General features: G+C 25.5%; 3 protein-coding genes across 4 annotated transcripts; 2 read left to right on the top strand and 1 right to left on the bottom strand.

Moving 5' to 3' along the window:
* Positions 1 to 56: 56 nt before the first annotated feature.
* Positions 57 to 1796, top strand: LOC112601654 (3-ketodihydrosphingosine reductase). Of its 2 annotated transcripts, XM_025349378.1 has the most exons (7): positions 63 to 398; positions 459 to 624; positions 763 to 905; positions 966 to 1157; positions 1243 to 1410; positions 1489 to 1590; positions 1665 to 1796. In XM_025349378.1, exons 1-7 carry the CDS (start codon positions 276 to 278, stop codon positions 1779 to 1781), a joined length of 1011 nt encoding a protein of 336 aa, XP_025205163.1. In that variant the 5' UTR covers positions 63 to 275; the 3' UTR covers positions 1782 to 1796. The 2 variants fall into 2 exon arrangements, with proteins under 2 accessions (XP_025205162.1, XP_025205163.1); XM_025349377.1 differs by having other exon boundaries at positions 57 to 624.
* A 1123-nt stretch (positions 1797 to 2919) lies between these two features.
* On the bottom strand, positions 2920 to 5712 carry LOC112601652 (arrestin domain-containing protein 3-like). The gene is made up of 6 exons (XM_025349374.1): positions 5239 to 5712; positions 5009 to 5161; positions 4674 to 4882; positions 3788 to 3970; positions 3536 to 3727; positions 2920 to 3455 (listed from the first exon to the last, which is right to left on the bottom strand). Exons 1-6 carry the CDS (start codon positions 5351 to 5353, stop codon positions 3027 to 3029), a joined length of 1281 nt encoding a protein of 426 aa, XP_025205159.1. The 5' UTR covers positions 5354 to 5712; the 3' UTR covers positions 2920 to 3026.
* A 2490-nt stretch (positions 5713 to 8202) lies between these two features.
* Positions 8203 to 10095, top strand: LOC112601764 (ubiquitin-associated protein 1-like). The gene is made up of 5 exons (XM_025349539.1): positions 8203 to 8336; positions 8457 to 8575; positions 8648 to 9283; positions 9347 to 9535; positions 9596 to 10095. The coding sequence occupies exons 1-5, from the start codon at positions 8294 to 8296 to the stop codon at positions 9827 to 9829; spliced, it is 1221 nt and encodes a 406-aa protein (XP_025205324.1). The 5' UTR covers positions 8203 to 8293; the 3' UTR covers positions 9830 to 10095.
* Positions 10096 to 10231: the final 136 nt, after the last annotated feature.

Here is a 10231-nt window from a genome sequence, read left to right as displayed (position 1 = left end):
GTTTCTTCGAACTGTAGGTTATAAGTTGTGACTTAAGTTCTCGGGCTATTGCCTACACTGACCCACTGGTCATACTGATACGTTAGGACGGAAATTCAAAAAATGATTTATTCCAATTATTTCTGAATTTAAAATTTCCATCAAAGAATTTTGATTGTCATAATTCATAATTCCTTAGTCATCCTCATTAATAACTCATAACTTCTATTTTCAATTGATTATAATATTAACGTTTATATGTTTGTGATTGTACATTGTTCACATTTTTTTTTTATATGGAACACATAATGATTGCATTTATAAGTTTTGGAATTATTGTTTTGTCGTTTGTTTTAGCTACAATTTTTAAACATAAATTCATAGCCAAGAAAAAATGTCTGCTTGGCCGTCATGTTATAGTAACACAAAATTGTTACAACGTATTTTCTTCTGGTGCATTATATTTTTTATTTTTTCAGGTTACGGGCGGTTCAAGTGGTATTGGTAAATGCATTGCATTGGAAGCTGCTAAGATAGGAGCAAATGTGACTATTGTTGCAAGAAATAAAAATAGACTTTGTTCAGCTTTGGATGAGATTAAAGAACAATGTTCAGGAAATAATCAAAGATTCAACTATTTGTCTGGTACATTGTCTGTTAAATACTAAAATAATATAACTTATAAAACTACTGTTCAAATAGGATATTTATATTTTATTAGATTATGAAATATCTAATATTAATTAACTAAATAAGGATTTTAATGGTTTGATTAATGTTTAGTTGATTTAGCCGGTGATTACAGTATAGTGGAAAAAACATTTAATAATGCTATTGAAGATATGGGACCTTTATATATGTTCATAAACTGTGCTGGTATGGCTATTTGTGGAACATTAGAAGAAAGTTCCACTAATGACATAATGGTATTTTTAATTTTTAATATAAAACATTATCAAAGTATAATTAGTTACCAATTGTTATAGCAAATGATCAATACTAATTTGATATCTACGATTCAAGCTACTAAAGCAATAGTGAATAAAATGAAACAAAATGGTTATGGAAGTATTGTTATAACTTCATCACTAGCATCTTTCTGTGGTATTTACGGTTTAAGTGTATACTGTGCCACAAAATTTGCATTAAGAGGGTTTGCTGAAGCTTTGAGCATGGAAGTAAATAAATATTTAACGCCTAAGATACTTGATATAATATTACTTTATTATATATTTTAAAATTTTTATTTATATATACATTTAGACAAAGAACTTTGGAGTAAAAGTGACATTAGCCTTGCCTCCTGATACAGATACTCCGGGATATACTAACGAGTCAAAAAACAAACCACTGGAAACATTATTGATTTCAGAGACAGCCAAATTGTTTACACCAGAAGAAGTAGGAAATAAAATTCTTCAAGACGCTTTAGTAATTTTTAAATAATTTTATTCTAGTACTTTATGATAAATAATATTTAAATTTAAATTTTCTAAATGTATTATATAGGATGGACATTTCTTTAGCACTGTAGGGCTTGAAGGTCACATGATGACTTTTGCCTGTGCTGGAATGGCTCCAAACACTTCTTATTTAGAATTAATATGTCAGGTAAAATTTAAATTCCAATGATTAATTTATGCTATTAGCCTCAGAATTTATTAATAAATTGTTATGTATTACAGGTTTTTGGCGCTGGAATTTTAAGATTAATAACTGTTTACTATCAAAGTATATTTGATAAAATAATTAAAAAATGTAAATCAGATAGAGAAAATATAAAAAATAATAAAACATTGTAATATATATATATTATATATTATTTGTAAAAAAACCTTAATAATTTTGTGCTACTTGTAAAGGTTGACCAAAACATTTGTTATTTTTACTGTTAATTGTTGAACAAATGATTTTCAATGTTTAAAATTCCTTGACACTCTTTATTAATATAAAACAATTGATAAATACTATATAATTAAACAATAATAACATTTCACAAAATATAAATAAAATTATTAAATATTTAAGCGTTTTACAATAGTTTAACTTAACAATGTAATTTGTTAGTCATAAACATAATCACAAAAAATAACAATTTAATTTGTTAGTAATAAATATAATCACAAAAAGTAACACCTTAATTTGTATTATTTATTATCTTAAAAATAATTAATATATGTATTTAGAAGTATAATATAGAAAAATAAGTTATTAATTATTCATTACAAAGCTATTCAATCTGTTAACAAGTTTTCATAATTTATTTAGTTTTTAAATTAAAAATAATAGGTATACAATTCATTAAAGCTATAATTTATTAAGCACATTAAGTTATAATATAAGCTATAAAGGCACATTAAAGGCATAGTATGTAAATGTATTACAAAATATTTTCAAACATCTGCTTTAATATATTAATTTAACATTAAACATAATCAATTTTAATACAAATTAAACCCTCAAATTTCTTTTAATCCAATATTCTTAATTGTATTACTGGCCATTAAGCGTTTTAAAGTAAGAACAATGTTTAAAGTATTTTGATAATAGTAATTTAAAAATTATTAAATACTGATCATATTTATATTTGATTCAACATAAGAACTAACTCGTGTGCGTGTAATTGGAATCATTTTGTGTTTAGTTACTGGTGATTAAGTAAAGAAGGTTGTATGTCACCAACAAAAACTCATCCCTGTCTGGATTATACTCTTATGTTGAATAAAGTATATATTTGGTACACAGTTTAAATAAAATGTTAAGCAGTAATGGTATTGAAAATTTATATATTAATAAAAATATAATTAGATAAATGTACAAAATTATATATTTATTAACTAAATGATTTTTTGTAATATTTTCTATATAATTTATACAATATTTTTTATATTTTATAATATAAAGAATAGCTAAAAAAAAAAAAATTCTAACCAGATTTACTAAATACTTTTCAATCTCTAGAAAACTTATTTAAATACCTGATAAATTATTAACAAACCTTCAATAATCAAAATGTAAACTTAATCCAGATTATCTAGGATGCAAGATTAAAGAGAAGGGGCAGAAGGAGTTACTTCTGGAGTATTCAAATTTTGATAAGATGGATTAAATGCCGGTTGTTGTAAATTCACATCTGGATAAGGTAACTGAGGTTGGTTATACACTTGTGTTGGAGGATACAACGATGGCTGACCAGAGATTTGTGCTGTATTCATGGTTTGCTGTGGATAAGGAACAAAAGGGGGTTGACTATATGGTGGAACTTGCTGTGCAAACCCAGGAACAGGTGCAGGTAAATCCATAGGATAGGTAGGATTTGTAATAAATTGATTATTTGACGGATTATTTTGGTCAAGTGGTAGAATTGGATTATTAAATTGAGGAGCATCTTGAGCAATAGTTAGTGGAATATTACCCATTGAAATTTTCACATTAGCAACAGTGTTTTCATACATACCCCCAGCAACAGCTTCTACCTGAAAACAAATAAATAATTTAACAACTCCTGTTACATAATTGTAAATAACAGATCAAATTTACTATTATTTATATTTACATTTAAAACATATTGGTCTGTTATAATTCCACAATACTTTAAATTAGAAAACATCAAACTATTAGGAATCATCATTTGCTCTGTCCATGTTTTTGAAGCATGAGCTTCAATACCTTGTAAACGTAAAACTGCAAGCTCAGATGAACTAAAGTTTGTTTTTTCACTTGGATGTTTTGCTTTAAATGTTAAATCCTAAAATAGTTAAATATACTTTAGTAAAATCATAAACATAATACATTTTTATAGCATTACTCGTTTCAATTTAATTTTAACAGCATCAATTGTTACATTACTATTGTTATCCAGTTCAATAGTAAGAGGTATAATTTGCCCAGGTACAAAACCCTTATAAGGAATACAGACTACCAATGTTGTCGGACCAGACTCACAGCAACAACAACAATAAAACTTTTCTTTTTCTTCTTTTATGGGTTCCTAAAAAAAAACCAAGTAATAAATCTTAGTAATTATATATCATCTATATAAGCAACGTAATCGGTGGTGATCAGTTATCTACAAATAGGGGTTAGGCAATAATTATTTAGTAAACCATTTATATATCAGATATGTAGTTTAGCCATGCTTCGGCACATTAATTGGCAGTCAACTATATTTTTTAGCTTAAAAAAAGTATAGAAATTGGACTTAATACCATAATTATACCTATCTATTGTATTTAATCTACATACTAATGAATTTATGAAAATAAACTGCTCTTAAAATGGATAATATTAATAAATAATTAATTTAAGTAATGAAAAGAAAAAATTTCATTTTTAGTTTCTTATTCTAAACTGAATAAATAAAAAGCATTGACATAGATCTTAAAAAACAGTTGGAGTTTTCTAGGTGAAACTCAGTAAAAAAATAAATATATACTATATTCAATTCAAAATGAGAATGTGCATGTGCAGAGACCAGTTTTTATTAGTGTTGGTAGAATAATATTTATCTGTCACCCATATTAAGTCTACCATATATTTTCTTGCTTTGTAATGAAACCATGAATCTGCTCACAAGTTCGCCACTAGAGTAATAAAAACTCATTCTGAATAGAGTATACATTTTATAAAGGGAACAATGGTACATGTAAGTTCAGGAGAAAATATTGTCTATATTAAATAAATATTATACTTACAGCTAATGATGGTTCATCATTTAAATTTAATGGAGAAATAATTTGAAATATTTTTTCTGTTTCTTTATCCTTGCCCCATGGAATATCAATTTTAACTTTTGCTGTGTAACGAACATGTCCATGCTCACCATTAAATGTTGATGGTAACTGATGAGGTAAAGAAATATTAAATGGATAAACCTGTTCACCTTCTTCTAATTTTGATTCTCCTTAAAAATAAGTATAAACAAAAAATATAAAAATACTAATCAAGATTTCTGACTTAACTTTTACTAAATTGCATTATCAACATTTAAATACTAAATAAGTGTTATAAGCAAATTATTTTTACTTACCTCCACCTCCAACCAAAGTCATTTTATTTTCAAAATATTCTTCTTCAGCATCATATTTGACAGAGTAGTTTTCAGTTTCACCATTATCGCTTCTACGAGATTCTTGTTCTGTCCATGAAACTACGGCTTCTCCTCGAAATTTCAATTTAATACCTATAATAACATCCAGTCATGGCCACTTTTAACATGCAAAATATACCAGATATCTACTCTTCCAATAAATCACTTACTTCTTATTTTTACAGAACTACTGGTAGTTACTAATACTCGTCCAGTTATAGATTGGCCAGGCATAAATACAGCTGTAGGATTGTCAAAAATTATCTGTAAATTTGTCACTCCCATTGTAATTTAAATCTAGGTAGTTGACATACGGTATAGAAAGTTAACCGTCAGACTGATGACAATTACATTGACTGAGGTCTAAATGACAATTAAGTAAGTAATTGAAATCGAGTGTCTATGATTATCATATAAAATATTCAAATAATTAATTTTATGGTATGTACAATGTAATAAGTAGGAGGTATGCTACAGTGACGAACTACGGGTACGGAGTAGTAAGAGGGTACAGTCTACGCCCGGCTGATATACGACAGTAAAGGAGTGGATAGTGGATACTGCATACTATAGGCGGATACCACTATAGCAGTTAAAAATAACATTTTGCATCCTATCAACGTTTTTGTTATCATACTGGTCATTAAATAGATTTTACAACTACGGTCGTTATAACTGATAATATGTATAGTAGATACTAGATTCCATAGACTTTAGGTTATAGGTGTAAGATTCATATTTTATTCCAAAAAAAAGAAAAGACAATATCTGAGTAGGTACTTGGTAACCTAACCGTCTCTTAACCTTCCATATTTCGGGATTTAAAAAAAATCCTTACCTATTTACTTTATTTAATAATAAATTAAAATGTAATATTTTATAAACTATAATTTTTGAAAAAAAAATTTACGATTTACAAAATACAAAATATGTTATAATAAGTTGTAAGCCATACTAAATATACTACGGTAAGGCACTATATCATCTATAGTGCTCTAACCACGGTGGCTCGTTTACCAGCAAGTTTTTTATTACCTGTTTTTTATGTTTACCGTGGTATGTAAAGTTACTCCCTGGTTCCGTGATAACTTAATTTGTTATCAAAATATTACATTCTATATTGCATAATAATAATACATGATATTTTAGTATTAATATTTTGTATGTGCTATTTACATAATTTTTTACCATTTATAGTCTACTAGTTTTTTTTTAATCTAAACATTTTTCATAATGTGTTAATGTACTTAGTGCAGTTATAAAATTAAATCTGCACTAAAGTGTCTAAAACAATTGGTTACATTTTGATTGATTTTTATTTATTTATGGAATATTTTTCTATCAAATCATATTTTGTCACATTAAAAAGTTTTCTTAATTTAAAGTTGTAAACATTATTAAAATAGAAAATAATAAAATTCCAAAAAAATAGTAAGTATTTAAAATGGCTTTTATACATTCAGAAATATATGTTTTTAACCATTATTGTCTATAATTTGGTTGTGTTTAAACTATGATAATAAGTCTCAAGGACTCATTGTTTTGCTATTACCTGTTAAATAATAATTCAAAGTTCTTACCATTTAATTTGTATAATATTAAAAAGTTTTGTATAGAATATTCAGCTACATAAGATGTATTTATATAATTTTGTTTATTATATTTTAATGTATCTAATTATCAGCTATGTTATTTCTTTGTTAATACAGATTTGCTAACCACTTTTAACAAATGTTGTAATATGTTAGGGAAAGGGACTAGTTGATACCATTAGTTAAATTTGCTTTTATACTTATGAGTTATCTCAGTATATTAAAACTTTTATAAATTCATACACATCAATTTTATTTTGTTAGGAAGTGGTCATTTTTTATGTAAATTAAATTAGAAAAACAAAAGTTATTAACTTAGACTATATCTGATCTTAAATAAACAAAAATAAAAATATATGGAATATTAATCTTTATTTTTAAAATTATTAAAAAAATTACATGCAAAATAAAGTAATTTATTATATGATTATGCAGGTTAATTTATTTATGTGTGCTTAAGTGTTTTTTCTATTATGCACATGTAAGTATAAAACCAAATAGAACATATGTCAAAAATATACTCTCTTTTAAAATTTTTAAAGATAAAATATTAAAATAATAATAATCAATCGATGTTATAGATACATATTTTTAAATATGTAAATAGGCAAATAATATTATGTAATGATTATTAAAATATGTTGCAGATACTTATGATTGTAAAAATGTTTATAGAAAATTAAGTAAATACATAAATAATTACTGAAATGTTTAATTAGGTATACTTAACACCATATTATTTGTATTTTGCTTTTACTATTTTTAAATATATTTCACAGCCACAATAGATGGCGGTAAAAAATTTGTTTTTAAAAATCATACAACAGACCACTTATAATAAAATTATTTTTTTTTTAAAACAAATATAAGTAATAATGAATATCATTCTTTGATTTAAATATCTGTCTAATTGGTACTTGCTCATATTCAGCTTAAAATTTTAAAAGCCTAGGAATTTAATGGCCTTATTTCTCTTAATTTTTCCGTCCTATGTTCATAGCTAATTCTTTATTAAACATCAAATTTTAAATGCATATTTACAATTTCTGCTTAGTAAAATTTATCCTAGCATATTTTATTACATTTAATGGTAGATGATTAAAGAATAGCTATAATTTATTTTCCATAAATATACTTATATATTCTATTCTAGTTATAAATTGTTATTGGCAGCCGAATTGTAAGGAGAAGTGTACCATTATTATACAAGAGGCGTATAGATGGTAAATTTCATAATTAAGCATAGATGCATGGTTAGATTACTCCCCGACATAAACTAAGCAATTCTGATTACGATTCTCAACTTGAATAGAGTATAAATGTTGGATGTATTAGCATTTACAAATTATGTTCTAATTATTTTTACCAATAAATCAGCTACCAAATCCTTTAGTATTTTTAATTTGTTTACTTTAAAAATTTCATTACATACCTATTACTTAGTTATTACAATTTTTTCTATCTATTAAGCTTATTTTTTTATGTTTATAAAATTATAGCCTATAAATTCTAATTTTAATATTTTTAATTATAGGTAACGAAATATAAAATTGGCCACATAAACTCATAGAATATATTAATTAATTCTATGAATTCACAAGACTTAAATATTGTGTAAGCGTTTGTGCTTAATATGTCATATGGTGGAAGCAGTGGACAAGAAAGTGATAAAAATGGTATATTTTTTATCATATATTTATAAATAAATATTATTTGCATCCTAAATATATCACATTTTCTAAAGATGCAAGAAACATATTGCCATATATATTATTATTAATTATTATTATCTACAGGGTTTTCATACATGGACGAGATTCCTGTTAAAATAATTGAAAAATATAAACCTCCTAAAAAGATAACATTACCTGGTGTGTTACAACATAAACCTACATCTAATGCATTAAAAATCCAGGTAATTTATTACAATATTCTATTTAGGTCCCAGTAAAATTGATTTTCTGGATTGTAATAATTTTTGTTTTAGTATGATTTTAATTTGGAAAAAAATGTACTTGAAAAAATGGCAACATGGAGTAAAATACGAGAAGAAGCTAAAACTAGACGTCATATACAGGCTGCTGAGTTTAAAACACAAGATTATTTAGATTTAGATAAGTTAACACTACTAAATCCAGCACAACCACAAAATACTCAAGTTTTACAACCAATACCTGCTCAACAAATGAACTTAAACATGTCTTCATATGATACCATGCTCACTAAAAATATAAATATATCAGATTTTGAGTCCGATACATCCAGTCCATTTGACAATATGGAATTAAAAACTATTAATGATTTAGAAGAATTAGCTTCTGTCTTAAAGCCAACATCACTCTACGATAATACTAATGTTAAAAATTTTCAACCATCTGATATTAATGTTTCTCAATATTATTCAAAACCTATTTACAATAATTATTCAGAAAATTTTAATAGCAATGAATTTTTATTTAGTCCTAATACAAAAACCAATCAGACTGTTCGTTCTATTCCTAAATCCAATTTAAATGTTACTGATAAAAATAATGTAGTAACTTTGCCACCTGTTACTATGCCAAATATTTTATTACAATTGGAGGCTGATTTAAATACTTTAAAGTATAATGATGAATCACCAGTAAGTGTTTTTAATCATAAATAATTATTATTGCAAAATAGTTATTGTACCCTTTTTTTTTAGAATGATCCACAAAAATCTTTACCTCACATTACAACAAATGGATCTAAATCACCTACATGCTCATTTCCTAATCCATACAGATCACTTTCTCCAACTAGTCAATGTTTAGCAGATCAAATACATCAAATGGGCTTTCCTTTATCACGTGCTGCAAGGGCATGTAAACTATTTGGTAAAGATGAATCTAAGGTACGCGACTAAGTTATTTAATCATATAACAAAATTTTAACTATCTATTATTATTTTAAGGTGATAGAGTTTTTAATTCAAGTACATTCCATTGAAGAGACTAGTGGCTATGCTGCAGATCGTGTAGAACAAGCATTAGTGGTTAATAATTTTAATCCTGATCATGCAATTACTTTTCTTAAAAATGTTGATAGGCTTATTGATTTTGGATTTCGAGAAGAAAATATATGCAGTGCACTAGTGAAATGCAATAATGATCCTGATAAAGCACTTGATAGTCTTGTGTCTTATTAATTCATGTATGCACGAGGATACATTAACCTTATGATAACTATGTACAATTCAGAATTGACAGCCAAACAGGTGTATTAGATTTGTTGTGATATATACATTATACACATATTACAAAAATTGAAACATTGTATTTTAAAATTGGTATACATGTATAATTATTAAAATAATCTTTTAATTTTATGTAAAATTGCTTTACACTGCTTTATGTTCCCTACTTATATTCTGTTACAGAATTTGAATATAATATGAATAATTTTAAGTATACATGTTTTTACCATATACATTTTTATTAGCTATTATATTTTTAATTATTAATTATATAATTAATATACATGTGTACCTTAAATGTTACTTTTTTTGTTAAATTACACATTACCTTTTTTCTTATAATTTATTATATTT

This window comes from Melanaphis sacchari, unplaced genomic scaffold, assembly GCF_002803265.2.
Source record: "Melanaphis sacchari strain LSU unplaced genomic scaffold, SCAv2.0 Contig7_pilon_pilon, whole genome shotgun sequence".
Classification (NCBI taxonomy): Eukaryota; Metazoa; Arthropoda; class Insecta; order Hemiptera; family Aphididae; genus Melanaphis; species Melanaphis sacchari.
The sequence above is the reverse complement of the archived record's forward strand: the minus strand, read 5'-3'. Positions and strand labels throughout refer to the sequence as shown.